The following is a 20,211-nucleotide window of genomic DNA, read 5'->3' on the forward strand; positions in this document are numbered from 1 at the left end:
ACCATTTCTCAGTGGTTTTTTTTTTTAATAGAAAGCTTCCTCTGAGTCCACTTCTAACCAATTTGTCAGCAACTGGTTCCTCTACAAAATGATTGTATGTATGTACTAGGAGACTTGCCAGATGCGTAATTACAGTAACTTGAACATAGCATTCTTGTCTACCCAAGCAGGTCCCTGACCTGGGGTGGAACATGTGAAAAAACCATCTTGTTCTGGCTAATTTTAAGGTAGGAAAATTCCTTCACAGTCCCTTTAAAAACAAACAAAAATCCCCCAAGATCCCCCAAAGGAGTTGCCAGAACACTCTGAGAATACTAGCACTGTACTAATTATCTAAGTGGTGGAAGCTCTTCCTCCAAACGTAGGTCAGTCTTGAAAGACTGCTGCAGTATTGCCCTTACTGACTGGCTCATGTGATGAGTTCTGGCTCATGTGATGAGTTCTGGCTCATCTCTGAAGGGAAACCTTGAAGGAGTCTTCTTTTTCACAAACGATAACAATAATGAAAGAAGCTGAGACATTTTCAGAAATAATCGCACTAAGATTGTGTTTTGACATTAGTTTTTGTTTTGATGACCAGGATCTGGAAGGACAACATGGTGGTTGGTTGGTTTGTTTGTTTGTTTTTAAATTATTCTTTTAACTTAGTTGATCCTATTTTCCTCTGTTTTGTGGAAGTCTGACTTGTATTTTGGCTGATGAAAGGCATTTTTTGAAGATGCCTTACTCATAGAAAGTTACTTTTTTGTGTGTGTCCCCTAGTTAGAATAAATGCAGGGGGTTTTTTTGAGTGTCATATTTCAGAGACTTTCATCTTGCTATGTGTTGTAATTACTCAGGCAAAAGGGATGGATAGCTGCAGATAGAGCAAAGCAAGTTGAAGAATTCTGGCAACGAAAGAGAGAAGCCATGGAAAACAAAGCTCGAGCTGAGGGACACATGGTATGAAATCTGGTCTTCCTATGTATATTACTGTTTCAGCATGTTTTATGAATCTTTGAAGTAGCATCATAACCATGAAATGCTGGCTAAATATTTTCCTTAAGTATTAAAAAAAAAAAAAAGAGAATGGGAGGTAGGTTTTTTGCATTTTGTTATTGATTTTATTAAAATGTGACAGAATTGTGCAATACATTTCTCATGACTGTAAATTTATTAACAAGGGAAAATATCTTTTTTTGCATGTGTCTAACTTAATATTGTGAATTTTAGAACATTCATTTACATTTGTTTCTGTTCATAGCTTTAAAGTTTTGGTTAAAATTAAACTTTATGTATTATTCAGTAGCTTGAACCTAAAATGAAGTTTGATTAAACTGATACAGCTAATGATCAGATGCAGTAGCATGTTTTACAAAAACACATTCTGCTTATTAAGAAGGTATTATAAAGACGTTTATCTCTGTCAAGGTTGATGTTTCTAAAACTTTACTCTTAGGAAGTTTGTTTTGCAGTAAGGATATCTTGGAAATGACTCATTTGCACTAGGACTTTGTGTGGTTGAACTAAGTGTTTTCATAATGTGGAGAATTTTGCTTTTGAGTGCTTCTCCACACTATTCATATACAACCAAGTCACAATATCACTGTCAGCTGCTGAAATTAAACTGACCATGCTGGCGTTGCAGTGAGATGAGACCAACTGCAGATTTACAGAAGCATCTCCTGAGTTATATCTGAATATCAGATCATGATTTACAGCGAGATCTTTGTTTCAGGGATTATTTCACTTAACGTATCTAAGAATTGCTTACTTTGAGTCACTGCTTTGATGGTGAAGTATGCTTAGATTAGTATGTATGTTTTAAAGCATGAGTCTTCCACTTTAAAACTATGGTTCTGTTTTTTAAAACCTCCAAGACCAGTGAATAATTGTGAAACAATGAACAATTCTTGCTAAGACTGCCTCTTCTTAGACAAGTCCTTAGTAGTACCTGCTTCCATTTTGTTCTTGACTTTGTTGGCATTACTATAAATGTATGAGATCAATTAATGCAAGATACCCAAGTACTCAGGTTAATGTTTCTCAGGTTTCTCTAATGTATTCAACTAAGCCCAAATGTTCCATTCCTAACTGGCTACTGTAGTAGAACAGGGAGGTTACTGAACAGTTGTAAAAGTAACTTCCAGATGTTTAAGACTTACAACTCGAAACCAGGGTTCCAAATTCATGTACTATCATTTGCCATTGATAGCAGAAGTTCTCAGCAGCTTCCTTCTATTTGTGCAGGAAAATAATTTGACTAGCTGGCAGTGGTTCTCATGTAGGGATGGGACTGTTGTCCAGACCATGGTGATCTGAGAGGAGAAATCAGTAGGAACCATCAACTAATATGCAGCTCTTTGTCGTATAAAGACTTGTAAGTCAAATGACTCGCACTAATTTACCCAGCTTCTGTTAAATATAGTTGCTGTCAATTTTAATTTTCAAGTGACAGTCTAAAGTTTGACTCAGTAGTTGAGCTGATGATACTTTCAGTCATCTCTTCTTTAAGACAGACCTAATTTACTACTTTACTGTAGCTGTGTGGCATTGCAAAACATTGAGTCCTGGTCTTTGAAAATTTTCATGTAGGCAGATGAGTGAAAGTTAACAATCTACAGAAAGAAAATCAGGTCTCAAAAATCTTGCTTCCAGTTTCTTTCTTGTTTAAGAGCAGTGATATAAATCTCCATCAGTTTGATGAAAATACCTAAACTAACTTGAATGCTAGAATGAAGAACAGTGAGATGACTTGAATAGTGCCAGTTAGCTTTTGTAAAGCTCAGGAACATGCATAAAAAAGTTAAAATAAAACAAACCTTTTCTGAAAAGGTGAATATGGAAAATATTCCTTTCCATTTTGTATGACTAATGCTCAAGCTGAAACCAGAATACATGGAGTCCTCATGAATGTATGCTACTTCTTATCCACAGGATGGTTCCTTTAATTTGTTCTCTGATCCCCCAGTCACTAAGCCACAGAAGTGCAGAAATGTGCTGTTTCCTTGAGTTACTGATTTTTTGCTCAATCTGAGAGAGTATTTAGCCAGGATATTTTGATTCAGTCCTCCCTATCAAGAACTTAACTGGAGTATTTACTTACTGATGGTTCTCTGCACTCAAGCTTGAGAAAGCTAAAGTCCTGGTATTTTATAAGGCAGAAGGTCCATGTAACTATCACATATATGCTTACTGTCTTTATTGCATGTTGAGTTAACAAATCAAGATATTTTTAACCTGTTCAGCAGAGGCTTCTGGTATATCATGAACAAAATAATTTAAATATTTTGGGTTTTAATCCAAGCAGGAAACCTGGAGTTAAATCATTCTTGTACTGTTTTGTATTGGACTTCCTTAAAGGTTGAATCCTTTTGGTGACAGTTAGGACACTGAGTACACCACACTAACCAAGACTATACAGTGTGAATGCATATGTATTAGGCATTTAACACAGTTTGTTAGATGTAATATGTATATTTAAGAACTTATTAGGTTTTTGAGTTTGCTACTTGTAGTATTTTTTTTTAAAGTTATCATTGTGGAAAAAGCTTAATCTAAGAACATACAAAGATTCCACTTTTATTTTAGGCTTGGCTCAACAGTGGCAGAAATGCCAACTCTGTGCCCCAATTTGTGTATAATCCAGATGTAGAAAAAACTTGTGCATATCAGAATTTAGGCTTTCTAACATAGCAGGAGAAGATCAGAATTGCAGGGAGAAGGCAACTATATTTTTAAAGCTCTAGTCTCTCTCTTTGGCTACTCAAGAGTTTTAGTTGCTACTGTCATGTGTTTCGTGTAAGTGAAAAGGGGTTATCGGTTAACTTCCGAACAACTGCAGATCATTGATAGATTTGGTTTCTTCTAAGTGAAAAGTTATTGGATAAAGCAGATAATTTTACTGCCCCAGCCACCTTAAATTTGATACCATTAAATGGCAAACAGGGTACACTGCAAAACGTGGCAGATATCTATGGAGGCAGGCCCATTTCTGCAAGAGGAAGGAAATCCAGAAACAAGGAGGAAGAGGTATGCTTGCCGCATGTTTGCCACTTTGCTCATCACACAGATAGCACTATTTTGACCTTGACTGTGCCTAGTTTCCCTGCATGGTTCATCTGTGTAACAAAATAAAAGGACTTTATAAATTTCTAGGAAATAATTTATTGTATAAAGTTCTAGAGTTTGGGTGTGGTTTGTTTTTTTGGGTTTGTTTGGTTTTTTTTTTTAAATAATCAAAATAATAGTTGTCTACATCAGTCTTGTCTTGGAGAGGTTCTTGAATGTGCATACGTATAGATACAACTCTCTATATGTTAATCCTGTTGTGATAAATATAACCATTCCTAGCCTTCAATGATATAAAATGTAATGATAGCTTAATACTGGGAAACATATGTTCCAGTTTTCTTTATTTTCATTAGATGAGAGTTTTTCTGGAGATTAGTAAATGCTAATATGGTTACAGTAATAGTGTGGGGGTTTTTCACCCATCTTATTTTTTTGTGGAATCTCATGTATTTTAAGTTAACCATACTGGAGACAGTTTCACTATAACTGAAACTTATTTCCTTTCTTTGCCTTAGGAATATTTGGCAAGATTAAGACAGATCCGGCTACAAAACTTTAATGAACGTCAACAGATTAGAGCAAAACTTCGTGGAGAGAAGGTTGGTTTGAAAAATAATCTTAAATACTTATGGAAGTTGGCTGTGGGATGTATTCTTTTATTCCTGTGGGAAAACTCATAGACGTTTTATATATAGACCTATATTTTTGACATTTAATTCTGTTCCACAGTTAGTGTACTTCCATCTCTTCTTCCAGAATAAGCAAAATCTGTTTGTTATTTCAGTGCTGGGGATGCAGCTTCAGTGCCTGTAAACTAACAGTGTTTTAAAAACAAGACAACATAAGGTTACATCTGAATTTGACATGTAAATTTCCCATCAAGCACTAGCATGTTTATATTTATTTGCTTTTAGTTATAAGAACTTCTCCAGAATTCACTTTTTGACAATGCTCACACAGAAATACGTATGAAGCGATTCTTTTCATACATTCTGTAGGTGTGTATTAAAGTTAGAAATTCCTGGCATGAGCTCAGTTTAATCAATACACTTTTTTTCAAACATCACTTTTCCAAACTATGTTCGTAATACAACAAAAACAAAAGAATATGTTCATAAAGTAGATTCAGAATGAACACTTCTTAAGGTGTCAAATGAATAATCCAAGGCACCCTTGGAAGCAATCCATTTACTTGTTTAAAAAAAGTTTCATTTGAGAGGTAATCTATGTAGTAAATATGGTCCAGAGTTTGTTTCCATCTTTTCATTAACCTACTGTGTGATCTTGTAGTCCTGTTTGTTCTTCCCCTTCCTGTCCGTTTGTCTTAATAGAGTGTTTGGGTTTCCTCAGGTGATTACCTGCTCATATATTCATATTGTACTTTGTGATTTAAAACTAGAGAAATGTTCCTGCCCTGTCCCCCACTTTAAGCACCCATATTAAGTGCTTTCATGCATCTTACGTATAGTGAGTGGACATGTAAGGCAAGAGCATGCCCAGTACCACTCAATTTCTTTGGACCACCATCCTAGCTAAACACAGTTCCACATTGCTGTAGGTTTTGAGGTTGGTTTTTTTTTTTTTTAATGCTAAGATACTATATTTTTTCCCTGTATTAGTGATTTCTTTTTAATTGTTTTCTTTACTTTCTTTAACCTTGATTGCATCTTACTGGTGAGACACAAGAGAGCCAAATTCAGTCCCTTGATTGAGGTGCAAAACTTCTTTAATGCATTAAAGAGGAACCCCTGCCCCTTTAAATCTAGAATGAATGATCCAGAGCAGAAGTTATGTACGTTTCTACCTGAGAAGACTATGCAAACTTTATAAGATGTGCTAGTGGCTAAGTCTGGCATGGAACCAACATGGGCCTTTCTCCTAAGTTTGTTTTATGGAGCATGAAGAAAATAAAGGTCTTGTGAGTCTATGAAGTTACTGTAGAGGCTGGTCCGTGAAGTTTATCACTAGCACTGACTCACATAAAATGCTAAGTTGATGCACCATAAGCCCATGCTGTCTTAATTGCATTTGATGCTAATTTCACTCATAACTCTGTCTCCTCTGCTGTTGTGGACAAGCTTCAAAACGGCTGCAGTGGGACTAGTCATCTCCATACACAGCCCTATGAAATCTTACTGTGTCTCCTGAGTACCCTTAGAATACTGAGGACAGTGCTAAAATGTTACCAGTGTAGAGCCATTGCTGTACTGCACTGTTTCTTTCAGTTTTTCACTGAGCAGCTGCAACACTTCCTCTCAAAATTAGGAGCACCCACGCTCTACCTGCAGTATGGTTAACTGCAGAAGTAAAGGTACTCTCCAGAAACCTTTTCTTTGGAGGCCAAGGCTGCTTGTGCTAGTAAAATCAATCAGAAGTACCGTTACTGTGACCATGCCATTAATTCTCTGTATGGGTTATTAGGCATATCAGGAACCTAACTTCCTTTCCCAGTGGCTGTACCTTACCTGGGGTAGGTAAGGTGGGGTATATACCCCAGGGGTAGGTACCTGGGGTATGCCCCAGAAGGTATGCCACCTACAAAAGAACAGAGAATAGATTAATATCTTTCCAGGAAGTAGGCCTAAACTAATTTTCAGGATTCAGAGACCAAGTTTAAGAGGTTTTTTTCTTGATGACCTACGGATGCAAACTTTAGCATGGAGGTTCACCTCTAGAGGAACACCATCTCAGACCAAATCTTGTCACAGATATGTTTATTTCCTTATGTTGATTAACAATTTTATATCTATGGCTACTGCATAGTATCCTATTTTATATACAATAGATGAATATATGTATTCATTCCTTTGCCTATGAAGAGTGCCAAATTATTTTTCTGAAGCTTTTCTATCTCCAGTGTTCTTTCCAGTCATCTTTTTTTCCTGTTAGCTGACTGAAGCCAAGGTGGGCATGACCTTATTTTTTTTATTTTCACTTTAAAAATTACCTAAAATTCTTGCTTGTGTTTTCCCGAATTATTTCTAATAATACTCTTCTTCTTATACTGCAAGAAGCCTACTAAATATGCCTTCTAAATAGTTTATTTTAAATAAAAGGTCTGCACAAGTTGGTCATGAACAATAAAAAGCTCCTATCAGAACCTTTTTGCATAGCTCTGTCAGTCTGTTCTGTAAATAGGAATATGCAGAGGCCATGGAAAGAAGTAAGACAGATTGAAAACAGAGATTTCAGAGGTAGACCTTATATATTCTTACTTGTTACCATTTCTCCCCTCACCCATTCCACCTTCTTTGGAGCACATACAGTGGAAGAAACTGGAATTCGAGAGCATCAAACTTTTGTATACTTACCTGCAGAGCATGTGACAGTGATGAGGGGTGGCAGGTGAGAGCCCAGCATCGTTAGGTCACTTCCCTTGTGACAGTAGGCACATTACTTTCTTCCTGGCTGTATCTTTTAAAACCAAAACGCGCCCCCAAACCAAACAAATAAACAAAACTCCCCACAAATCTCAAAGATGAACTTCTGTCCAAGTAGACATTACATTTGAGTGTGGAGTTACCTAGTGAAATTATGTGTTAGTCATACAGTCAATCTAAATGATCCAAGTAGTCACTTATATCACTCAGCTTTTAAATACGTGAATTAATGATAATTCTCTGAGGACTCTTACTTTGCAGAATGAAGCTGCCAGTTCTGATGGACAAGAATCAAGCGAGGAAGCAGAACTGAAACGCAAAAAGATAGAAGCGCAGAAGGTAATTGTGAGGAGGGAGGAGATGGAACTTACTGTTTTCAAATTTGTTTCATATCTCATGAAGTTTCTTACATTTCATTTTGCCATCAATAGTTTGTTCGTACATCAACTACAAGAAGTTTTTATTTTAACTGTGTTGAGGTAACAACTCTGTTCAACTGTTTTATCTCAGTAATTTTAAAATATGTTGTGACACAACATAGCAAGTCAAGGATTTTTTCCTATCCCTGCCTTTGAGATTTATCTCTGTATTAGCTTTAGTCCTAAAGGCAATTTGGTATAACTACAATAGCATTTTCGTACTGAAAGGGAAAGGAAGATGCACCTTAAATAGCAACAACTTCCTTTTAGTTATAAAGGAAGGCAAAACTTCTTTATATGTGCTGACATGGGCTACATGTGGATTGGAAGGTGTGCTATATACCTCTGTGATGAAGTACATTTAAACCAAATGTGTTTCACAGAAATCCAATGTTTGATTGGAATTTTATTCCATGTGGTGTTCTTATATCAATAACTATCTCTACCATACGATACGTAGCAAGTATATTCTATGATTTTTTTTTTCCCCATCATCTGCAAAGAGCAATGTAAAAACAAGCTAACCTTATGCCTAACCTTAAAACTAGAGGTGAAACAGCAGCTGAAGCTTTTTGTGTTATGTTGAGTAAGTTTGTAAAGTTTAAACTGAGTATTTAATATTTTGTGATTAATGCATTTGGCTTCAAAATTAATTTTAAGTAGAGATTCTAATTTTACATCACTGTTTAAGATTACTATGTACAGTAAAAATATAAACATGCAAATCAAGAACTGTAATTAAATTTTGAGGAGTTGCCATTATTTTCAACATAGAAGACCAGTTATGATACTTGTGTGGTGATTTTGATTGTCAGTGGAGTCCTCCCTTCACAGTCTATACAGTAATAAGTGAGAGAAAGGAAGATGAAGTAATCCAAGAATGTTTCTTTTTAAAGTGTTCCATGGAATGGGGTACTAATGCTTTTTATGATTTTAAGTTGGTCTTCTTTTGCTTGTTTGTTTACTGTAGGCCCAAGCAAATGCTCGAGCTGCAGTTCTGAAAGAACAGTTAGAGCGAAAGAGAAAGGAAGCATATGAAAGAGAGAAGAGAGCCTGGGAAGAACATGTAAGAAAATAAATCTGTTACATGCAGTCAAAGTATGTAGTGCTGTATCTTTGTATAACTAAAATCCTATACTGTGATTTTTCAAGCTTAGATAATTAGTTTGTCTTCTGAAACTGAGGAGAGCATCTGTCAGTCAGAATTCCCTCATTAGAAGCCTCATCTTAGGTATACTTGAATGAAGAATTTGGTTCAAGAATTTAAGAAGCAAACATCAAACCTAATAATCACTAGGATCACCTTAAGTATTTTATTAATGATCTGTAACTTACCAAAGTGTACTTAATCTTGTTTTGCTTCTGTGTGCTGTGGAGTGACAAGTCCAACTAGTAATATATTGCTACAAAAAGCAGGATGTTGTGAAGCTGATAAACTGGAAATAGTTCACATGTGGAGCTGGCAGTTGTCTTTTGTATGAAAACGTGTGGCATTATTGTCCTTTTCTAAGGGTTACATGAACCTATTTGACAATACTGTGTTTAATGTGCAAAGTTGATTTAAATTTTTTTTAATTGAATCTATACAGCTGATAGCGAAAGGGGTAAAGAATCCTAATGTGCCTTTTCATGTGGGAGCTACGGAACACAGTCCTGTGCATGGACTACAAGAGCCTGGAGCAGCTCTTCCTAAGCCACAGCTTCCAGTGAAGCCCGGTACACCAGTCATCTCCATGACTTCTGCTTTGAAGGAAGTGGGTGTGGTAGGTACTTTTGCTAAGACAGTAAAATTAATGAAAAAAAACCCCAACCTGATTTGAAAAAGAATTTTTAGAAGAATGTGTAGATGAGGTAGAAAAAAATTGTTAAGGATACTTGTTGCTTCTAATTAGGGAAAGGAAAAATAAAAAAAAAGTAAAAAGAAACCAAAACTTGGAAGCTGTTGAAATACATCTGTATACTGAAACTCAAATTCAGTCAGTTATGAACAAAATGGCTGCATGAACCCTAGGGTGCAACTTCAGTTTTGATCAAGGCAGTCATGATTAGTGGAAGAAGACATCAACTAACCAGCATTTTCATCAGCCTCTTGAAGAGGGGAGTTAAGGAGTTTGTAACCTGGTGGAAGTGAGAAAATATATCTTGAATGACAGGACTATTTTATATTAATTCTTGTTTTCAGTGAGTTTGAAAGTATGTACTGAATATAACAGAGAATATAAAGTTTAAGAGACTTGTATCTGATAGTGTTATCTCTTCTTGTTGTCTAAAACAGTATTAGAAGCTTCCTAATTTCTATTTTCTGTGATCTTGGGTCCTGATATTGTAAATGCTTACACGTTTACCTCAACTACCACCATTTGATTTAAGTAACAATTGTGAAACTGAGCATACGAGTGAATCATTGTACAATTTGAGTTTTTAACACAATCTGTGTTAATTTGAATGCTAATCTTTGTGTTTTTACCTAAGCTATTTCTAGATTTCAGTGTAGTGTGGGATTATATACTATATACAACCCTGAAGGCTGTGACTATGGGAATATGGTGAAACTTAGTGCTAAATAGTGTATATAAAATGTAATACACTGAAAGACGTCAGTTGATAGCTGGAAAACTAAAGAAATAGTGTTTTGACAATACTTAAATCATTAGCACATTTTTTCCACGTGGATAGTTTGTCTTAGAGTAATGCAAGATGGTGACTATAACTGACTAAAAATTAGCACACAGAGCAATTGGAATTGGAGAAGACAAGCCTTGTATGCAAAGATTATAAGTTCAATATTTTTGCCTTCAATTTTTAGTTTGATTATTTTATGTATCACTAAAGTTGTCTCTTCTCCCTTCTGCTTTTCTTTACAGGTGCTTCTTGACTCAGTTCTTGCCACTTTTGACTTGGTCCTTGCCACTTTTTTTTTTTTTTACAGAATTACTCATTTCTAGCATTGGAATTTGTGGCATTTTGCTGTAGAGGTCATATCTAGCTTTATTCTCTATATGTTTCGTGCTCTGAACTTTCACTTGTTTGCTTCAACTGAGTCTGATTCGTTTGCTCACCACTTTCAGATAGTGAACGGTTCAAAGATGGAAGCTGCCCCTTGAAATTCTGTCTTTGGGAAGCCCCATAAAAACAGAAGTATCATACATTCTGTTTCAGTCTATCAGCATTTGTCAATGAAAAGGTTTTAGAGGTGATTTTTCACTATTACATCTATTAATATTCTCAAGATTATTTTTTTCTGACATATTCTTCTACATTGTATTTCATGCTTCTTGGGCTTAAAGGATGAAAATGTAGGTGCTATCCAGGAAGCAGAGGAGGAAATTAAAAAGCCAGATTTTGCAATGCAAGTATGTCAAATTGTATTCAGTTTCATTTAGTTTTCTTTTCCTTTTAAGAAAGGTACTATTTTAAGTGATATATGTTGGCCCTTATTTCAGAATAAACGAGAAATACTGAGAAGATTAAATCAAAATCTTAAAGCTCAAGAAGATGAGAAAGGAAAAAAGGAGTGTAAAAATACTTCTGAATCAGCTGGGTCTGAAGATGGTAAGGAACAACAAGAAGGTGACCATCTACTTCTAGGAGATCGTAAAAAATGGGAATCTGGGGCATCTGAGTTGGTAGTTCCTCTAGCTCAGTTATCAATGGAAGATTCTTTATCCGGAACAGACCGTAAGTACCCTTTTTTTGTCACCATGATATTGGTAAATCAGTTTACCATGTGTAGTGTCTGTTTTTATAAATCAAATACTCTTTATTATTACTGTCTTGTTATCAGTTGCGTGTCATCTGCTTCTAAACAACAGGTGGTTATGTATTCCCTTGGATAAGGAATAAGGCACAGGCTGAGTAATTAAATGGCCTGCAGGAGATTCAACAAATAAATTCTTAATTTCAACAAATAGTTACCTAATTAAATGCATGGTTACTTTTTTTGAGCTTTCTTTGTAAGTGTCTTTTTAAAAGGCACTAATTTAACAGAAACAATAAAAAGCACTTAAGATATATGAAAGTTTCTTATTTAACTTCAAAATCCTTTTATGTTACCAGTAGAACAATAAAAACTGAGGGTTTTCTCAATTTATATCTGTTACTTTTATTGCACCCTTCTTAGCTTTTTTCTTATTTTAAATCAAGCCTGTCTTTTCAACTTTTCTCTCTGCCTTCTCTGGTCTTTTGGGTGGAAGACCTTTTTCCTGGTTTCGGTGTGTCTTACTAAGGGTCTGTTTCACATTGTAGAAATAAATAATCATTGAGAGTGTGACAGACTTACTTCATAGCATAGTAGTTTTACACGGCTAGGACATTAGAAGACCAAGAAACTTCTTCTTTTGCTCTATTCTTTGTTGCTTTATATCCTCTGATTTCCTTGGAGGAAGAAATAACAGAAACAAATGTCAAAGGATAGCAGGACAAGAGACTTTCTAGTTTCCCATTTCAGGTAAAGTTAAGACCATCTCATGCCAGTTTTAAACATTTCTCATACTGTTTTCTTTTGAAGTGCTTGAATTGCTGAAAAGATCTCCTGCTGCTATTAAGTTGCAGATATTAACTGGCATTGAATAACTGCTGTTATTAAATGGAATTGGCAGAAGAAAAACTAGACTTTTGAGCAAAGTCTTTAGGCTGTCTGACTTGGGGTGAGGTGACATGGGTTCTGGCTTTGTAGTTTTTAGTTTTGTGGAGGTTGTTTGTTTGTTTATTATATAGAAAGTGAATAAAAGTTTCTGATTTCTAATAGTTTCTATATTTGTGTTTTGCGTCCCAACAGGACAAACTCTGGGGGAAGTAATTAGGTTAAATATTGGTGAACCCCACAGGAAAGTCTGGGGCAAAAGCCCTACTGATTCAGTCCTGAAGATCCTAGGAGAAGCAGAGTTGCAGCTGCAAACCGACTTACTTGAGGAACTAGATGTAATAAATGGTAAGCGCAGCTGGTAATTATCTGCACTGCAAATGGAGGAAGTGCCAGATTGCCAGTTTGTCCACTGAGAACAATTTTGAAGTCATAGAAGCATATTCTGTCCTCACTCTTGCTTTCCACTTCTGGGCTTTGCCTCAGTTCTAAATGTTCTAAATGTCAGCACAAGCTGATACTGGAAGACACCAAAATATTTCAAACTCAGTGAAGTGGTAAGAAATTAAGAAGGATGTGCTGAAAGGGCAGGATCTTCATTTTGTTGAAAAGTCTTGGACTTTGCTTATTGATAGAAACAAGTCTGTTTTTTCAAAGGATGTCATCAACTGAATATTGTATTAGATAGGTCCTATTACCTTCTTGTTAGCATGTGACTTACCATATCAGTGGATTTTTTTTCTGGTCAACTCCTGCTTTTTGTCCTTTCCAAGGACAAAAGGACTTATATTTATTCCAATTACAAACTTGTACTAATGATAATGTAGCAAGTAAAATTCAAATTTTAGTATTTCTAGCTTTCCTCTTCATAATAGTTATAATGAAAGCATGCAAACTTTTCTATTCTGTTTTCCTTTAAAGAAACAAAAATTCTCAACTTACCTTGTAGCCACATTGTCGTTTATTATCCAACTGTGTCAAAGCACTGTTTAAATAATAGAATAATTTTGTGTTAGGTACTGCAGAACTTCTTGAAGGAGATCATCAGTCCTCATCAGAGGAGAAGGAAGAGAAAGCTTTTCCTACTGTCGGAGCTCAGTCCTCAGTACCAGTTGGTGTCACAGAGTCTGACATGACTGTACCAGAAGAATCTCAAAGAGCTGAACCTACCCAGGTACAGAGCAAACCTATTATTCTGGATGGTAAGTCATTTCATTAGTAATTCTAATTACAATCTGTTTTCCAATTCAATGAGGGAAGTAATGATCCTGTATACTTTTACATCTTCCCATAAGTAATGTGCAGGTTTTTATTAACACCTTTTAGGTAGGACCAAGTGCTTTCTCTGCCTGTGTTATAATTTGATTCACTAACCTATTTTGTAAATTTCCAGAAACCTTTTTTGTGTGCTTATAGGAAACTCTCTAGAATACAAGTGGAATTCTAAAGTGCTTCAAATTTTTTTGTTGTTGGGTTTTTTTGTTTGTTTCTCCCCATCAATTGTGCTGGAATCTTTTCCCCTATATGATATCAGCACCCTGCTGATGTCTGGGGGAATGTTACTGAGGGTTTTAGAAGACATAGTTCATTGGAGCTTTAAGATACTTTCGTTGTCAGAAACAAACTTTTAGCTCTGGGGTTACAAAACTTCAGTTGTTTCTGCAAAATGCAGAAAATTATTAAAGCTGAAGGATTGAAGTGTAATCTTAAGATGTATAGTCTCTCCTGCCTTTTTGTTTGGTTGGGATTCATTTTTAATGAGGTATATGACTTTACTAATTTTAGAGCCTGATGATTTGGAAGCAGAGATGTTGGAAGAAACAGAAGAAGATAAAAAGCACCAGAGTAGGGAGAGTAAGGAATTTCCCATCACTGTTAATGAAGTGTGGGTAAAAGAGAAAGAGGATAAGTAAGTACTCTCTTCTTCTGATCCTTCTCTCTCCAGTTCAAACAACTAGCTTTAACTGAGTAGCATTTAGATACATCAGTTGAAATGTTAAGCTTAGCTAAAGCTTCATTGCTTGTCTGCCATGTTAGTTTTACTGCACTTGGTGACATTTTCAGTAGACTAACGACTGTTTTTACATGGTGTTTCCCCTGGATGTGATATTTTATAATAGGGCACAACATGACAGAAGAAACAAGGCAGCTTCTGAGAAACTAGCACTTGACAAGGTGCCACTGCAAAAGGAAGCTCCAGAAGGTCAGTCGAAGTCTCTTGTTTTGTTTATTGTAGCTGGCAGTATGGAGTGCTTGAGCCATCCCTTCTCACTTCTTCACTAACCCCGAAAGAGCAGGTTTTCTGTTTTCATTTTCTTTTTTAGTTCATACTTCTAAAAAGCAAATTTCTGATGGATTAGGAAGACAAATTGTGGGTGTTATTTTTGCCACTTCGGAAGAAAACACGTAACAACAAAGCTACACTGTATAGATGAACAGGGCAGTGGCCCACACTGATACTTAAAAGTGAATGTCAAGTTTCTGAATATTACAACCTTTTAAAACGAGAATTTAAAATGTTACAAAATCTGATTATTAATAAAAGTGTTGCTTTTTTTATAGACATCTCAAATTAATTTTGAGCTGTAGCTTGGATAAAAAATGTTTTAAGCAGCTGCTAATTATAAGCTTTAATCTTTATTGCGTTGAAGAATTGCTTGTTCTTGGAGGTCTTTGAAGTAACTTCAGAAGGTCTGCAAGTTTTACAGTAGAATAGAAAATACATCAGCAATACTGTCAAGTATCACTGGTGATATTATTGCATCTATTTATGGGTGGGTTAAGCAAACTGGGTTTTTTTTTTTCCAGTGTTTGGGCAAATTATGTTGAGGTAGCTTTGAAGAAATCTAGTATAAGGCAAGAAGCAACAGATGAAAACGGATGACACCATAATTTCAGGCATGGACTGGATAATGAGAAACTAGAAGGCATGAGAACAGAACAGGCTATAGCTGAGGGCTGTCTATTCTCAAAAAGTTAAAATGGGAGAATTTCACATTATAATGTATTTACTAAAATAATCTAAAGAGATTTTAATACTTTTACAGTGCTATCTATTTTCCCCTTTAATTGTACTACAAAAATGAGTTAGTTTTATTCACTTCAGTTACCTTTTGCTTAAGAGCTTGGGGTTTTTAATCTATTTAGATTTGTAACAGACTTTCTTTTACCACATCAGAAACTTGTTCCAGTGACTCTCTGCAACCTGAACCCTTGTTCCAGAGGGTAATACAGCCCACAGTTGTACCAACAGCCTCACCAGTTCTGTCAGCTCAGTCGTCACAGGAAGAGCCTTTTGTACCTCGTTCACGTTCCATATCACCAGCAAAAAATAAAGGCAAAAGTTCATTGTTGATTGGACTTTCTACAGGGCTTTTTGATGCAAATGACCCAAAGGCAAGTTTAAAAAACTAAAAAGGAATACTTGTTTTTCTACAGTAATATTACTCTTATTTTCTTATTGAGGCTGAATGAGGCCAGAACAGATGGCACAACTGTTTCAGCAGGTGTTTGTATTTGTCTAGCCATGTCTGCCCTGCAGTGTGACTGCACTATGTTCATTGTATCAGCAGGACTCAGGCAGCAGTGAGTGTCTCTGGTTTCATCATTCAGCATTCTATGTCCAGGTGTTTGTGGAGGAATGTCACCACTTCTCTGAGACATAACTGAGGGAGTTCATGAGGAAATTCCTAACTCCCCCTATCTGCTTTCTCCCTTTTGTGTGGTTTTTCAGACTTACCACTACCTTGCCATCATAAACAGTGAACAGATCAACAAAGGTATCTTGTCATTTCTGGCAACCAGGTGTGATTGGGTTTTTTCCTGTAGGATTTAACCAACTAGCACAGGTTCTGGCTGTGAAGCAGAAGACTGAAGAAGAGTGAACAGCCCTAACTGCTTTCTTGAAGGCATTTCTTGACCAGCTACACAGGGTTGAGTGGCAGCTCACAGTCTGCGCAATGGGCGTAGGATGGTGGAATGTGGTTTTGATGTGAATTTAAAATATTTTAAGAATAGTTACAGAACTAGTAGATGAAACAGATTTCTTAAATTATGTGCAGTACTTGCCTGGGTTCTAAAGTGGAAAGTAAAAGAGCGGCTGCTTTTTGGAGAAACAATGGTGGCAAGGGTTCTCTGGAAACTTGTGGACCTGCATTGCATTCAGTCAATATGTAGTAAAGGATTTCCTAGGTGGTGGAATGCCAGATAAGGAAGAATGTTTCTTCTTTTGACTCCCAGCCTTTTTTTGTGAGTGCATGAAAGAAGTTGCACTATTGATTATTTGAATGTTGAATAATATCGGTTGATGCATTGCTAGGAAGCATAATATCAGGGATAGTGCTGTTTGCATCTGTGGGAAAATAAGGCTTCTTGACAAGTTTGCATCTGTTTTCACAGATCCATATGTTCACATAAATGGATTTATGACTCTAACTTTGATTCCTCAAGAGTTAGTCAATCATAAACTTCCCTAGTTTATGAAGCTGTTTATCTGGCAGTTGGACAATGATTACAGAAAAGCTAACTTGTGAGTAGGGGGAAGATGAACATTCTTTGTACCCTTATCAGATTTAGAAAGTAATGGATATGCTTTATAATGAAGTTCTTCAGTGTATCAATATGAACCGCTTCAGTATGTCACTTGTTACTGCATATTGGGCATGTGTTTTGGCCATAAGTGTTTGTCACAGAATTGTTAATGCAGTACCAGATGAGCTCTACATAATAGCAGAGAGCTTGGAGAAAAGCAACAGATGTGTTGTTGTTACTGCTGCAGTAGACTCAGTGAAAGAGAGCAACAAATTCCCTTTCCTCATTTGGTTGCAACAAGAGGATGTTCAGTACTTCTTTGCAGTATCTGCAAATGTAACTTTCTGGAATTTCCCAAATACACGTCTGCTGCAGCTCTTACCCAGAAACTAAGGAAACCTTTAGCAGGGAGCAGGGCAGACAGGAGTTAGTGTCCTATCTGTAGGCAGGTCTGCATGCTAACAGAAGTAGGCTAATAGGAAAAGAAGCATTTTTCAAAATACCTGGAAGCTTTCAAATGATGGGGTAGTTAGTCTTCTAATTGTTCCTTCACTTTGGTAGTAGTTGTCAAAAAGGGCGGGTACTCCTTTGATGGCAATAATATTCTGGCCATGTGCTGACAGAGATTTGATATTTGAGCATGTATGAATACACTGGTATAAATTGCAGCTGAGGAACTATTTTTTTTCATTAAAATTTAGGGATTTCATTAGGAGGAAACACTGAACATGCATGTATTCAGAGCTATGCTGAAGGAAGGTGAGGCTTATTGGTAAAACTTAGTGCAGATTAGGTCTTGTTTCTTGTTTTATTAATACTGTCGTGAATATTTAGTAATTTTGGGGGATTCCTAGACTTCTTAAAAGAGAGATCTGGTAGATCACTGAGCAAACAGTTACTTTGTTTCCACGTTGCTTTATTTCCATTGCAACAAATTACTGTTGTAATTTGAACTTCTTTCTAATACTTCTTGTAATGAACTTCTTTCTAATCCTATGGAGCTGCCTTGAAATATACCATAAACAAGTGTTACTGTTTTCAGTGACCAACCTAGAGAAATAATAAAAAGTCATTTTAAAAAATATTCCTTTGTCAGCTACTTAAAATGGTTCTAAGCTGTAAGCAATTGAAATACATACATTGTAAACAATTGCGCATATATATTATTTATCTACTGCAACATTCCTTTTCTTTAGATAGCCATCAAGGTAACAAACAAATCTGCACAAAACCAGGATCTGTATGTCAGTTGATGTTCTTAAAGCTTTTCAGTCACTGTAACCCGTAAACACAGAAGGAATGCTTTCCTTTTAGCTGAGAGGCAAAATTCAAGATGTCATATTTTCAACAACTAGAGTATCTGTGCTGGACACATCGTTATCCTGAAATTGACCCTCAAATGAAAAAGGACAAAAAAAATCTCATTTTAAAGTATTTTGTAACCTCAAACTGTCTTTAGTATTGTTACCAAACAGGCTTTCTGTTACCTTTGCAGATGTTGAGAACATGTTCGCTCCCGGATCTTTACAAACTGTACAGAACTTTAGTTGATGTTCCCAGTGTAGCAGATGTGCAGCATCAACATAACCTTGAAATAGATGATACAGAAGATGAACAAGCGAAAGAAGGACCCTCTGATTCTGAGGATATGTGAGTGTATCAAGTTTATCAAGTATTTCAACAGGCATCTTAGATCAAGAATATTTTTGGTTAGACACTAACAATTATACACAGTATACCAGCATGGGGTTTTTACCCAAATTTTAAAAATTCTGTATTGAATCACCATTTACTTTGAATCTTGTTCCAGAGAATTGAGAAGCTAATGGGATGTACTGCTTACAATAGCTGTCTGAATTTCCTTTCCAAATTCCATCCAAGATGCAATTCTGTCTGGCTTCTGCACCTTGCATTCCGCTGAAGCAGATCAAAGTTGATAGCTACCGCTCTTCTAGAAATAAAGATTTCCTGAATATTTCCTTTCTTCGTATGTTCTGGGAGTCTCACTCATCTGTCTTCTCTACTGTTGTATTGGGATGTCCTTCAAGTCCCCCAAATTCTTTCAGGGGCTTCAAAATCTGACCCTGGCTCTTGACTATTGCCTGCAGCTTGGGTAGTCTGCAGGGATAAAATCATCTGGTATATCTATTCTGATGAGATCTAGACCTCTTTTTGCTCCAGACACATTTTTATCTGGATTGAGAATGTTATACTTGCCAGGGTTCTATAATAGTGCACGAATACAAAGATTTTGAAATTATTTTACAAGTTGAATTGAGGACCTATCATCATCTTTTTACGAAACGATCTGGTATCTGTTTAGCTAATCTTTGTTCCCTGTGTCTTGCATGATATAAAGGTGTCAGTGCTGTAATCATGTTGGACTGAAGACACAAATATTTGTCTTCCCCCCCCTCCCCCAGCTACATTGGCTTTCCAGTTTGTTGGCTTAACAAAAGAAATGAGCTTTTCCTACAGGGTTTGTCTTGTAAAGTATTAATTATATGAACTTTATATCACTTTCTTTTAGTATGTTTGGGGAGGCAGATACAGATTTGCAGGAACTCCGGGCCTCAATGGAACAATTGCTTAGGGAGCAGCCTAGTGAGGAATTCAGTGAAGAGGAGTCTACTTTAAAGGCTAATGTCATCGAATGCTTAACAAATGGTACAGAACTGGATGAAGGAGATGAAAATAACCCCAGCAGTGAAAGTGCACTTAATGAAGAATGGCAGTCAGGTATAATTTCTGTTATACCTGTTTTATAAGTTATTTATTGATGTTAACAATTCAAACACAGAATAACATTTTTGCATTGTATACTTAAAATGAAATAAAGCTCTTATTAATAGTTTTTATACAGAAGTTTAAAAAAAATCAGATAATATTTAGACTTTCTGAATGTTAAAGTCAACATCTAAGCAACATTCAATGTTGCAAATTAAATGTTGGCTATTTGTTAGGCAGTGATTGTAAGTCACTCTTTCTCCAATTGTCTAAAACTTGTCTTCAAGGAAGACCAAAGACTCTGTGCCCATCATATGTTTTGAATAATTCATGACTGCAATGTAAGAGTGAAAAAGAAATAGCAATTGACATGACTGGAGTATCTGGGATCCAGCTTACATTACAATTAAGTAATTTAACACGCAGTCAAAAGGAACATGAAATTATTAACCTTGTCCTTAGCCCAAAATAGCTATTAATGCAGTCAAACTAAAAATGAGACAGAAAAATTTATTACTGC

General features: G+C 36.1%; 1 protein-coding gene across 1 annotated transcript in view; it reads left to right on the forward strand.

The window, feature by feature from the left end:
* Window positions 1–20,211, forward strand: part of NEK1 (NIMA related kinase 1) — a 50,631-nt gene that overhangs the window by 24,689 nt on the left and 5,731 nt on the right. The window contains exons 18-32 of the mRNA XM_050896006.1: window positions 840–942; window positions 3,928–4,011; window positions 4,569–4,652; window positions 7,695–7,772; window positions 8,823–8,918; window positions 9,442–9,615; window positions 11,140–11,205; window positions 11,296–11,530; window positions 12,630–12,782; window positions 13,451–13,636; window positions 14,220–14,343; window positions 14,555–14,637; window positions 15,613–15,830; window positions 18,460–18,614; window positions 19,495–19,703. Of these exons, the coding sequence (XP_050751963.1) occupies window positions 840–942; window positions 3,928–4,011; window positions 4,569–4,652; window positions 7,695–7,772; window positions 8,823–8,918; window positions 9,442–9,615; window positions 11,140–11,205; window positions 11,296–11,530; window positions 12,630–12,782; window positions 13,451–13,636; window positions 14,220–14,343; window positions 14,555–14,637; window positions 15,613–15,830; window positions 18,460–18,614; window positions 19,495–19,703 (2,048 nt within the window). The remainder of the gene's footprint in view (window positions 1–839; window positions 943–3,927; window positions 4,012–4,568; window positions 4,653–7,694; window positions 7,773–8,822; window positions 8,919–9,441; window positions 9,616–11,139; window positions 11,206–11,295; window positions 11,531–12,629; window positions 12,783–13,450; window positions 13,637–14,219; window positions 14,344–14,554; window positions 14,638–15,612; window positions 15,831–18,459; window positions 18,615–19,494; window positions 19,704–20,211) is intronic.

This window comes from Gymnogyps californianus, chromosome 4, assembly GCF_018139145.2.
Source record: "Gymnogyps californianus isolate 813 chromosome 4, ASM1813914v2, whole genome shotgun sequence".
Taxonomy (NCBI): domain Eukaryota; kingdom Metazoa; phylum Chordata; class Aves; order Accipitriformes; family Cathartidae; genus Gymnogyps; species Gymnogyps californianus.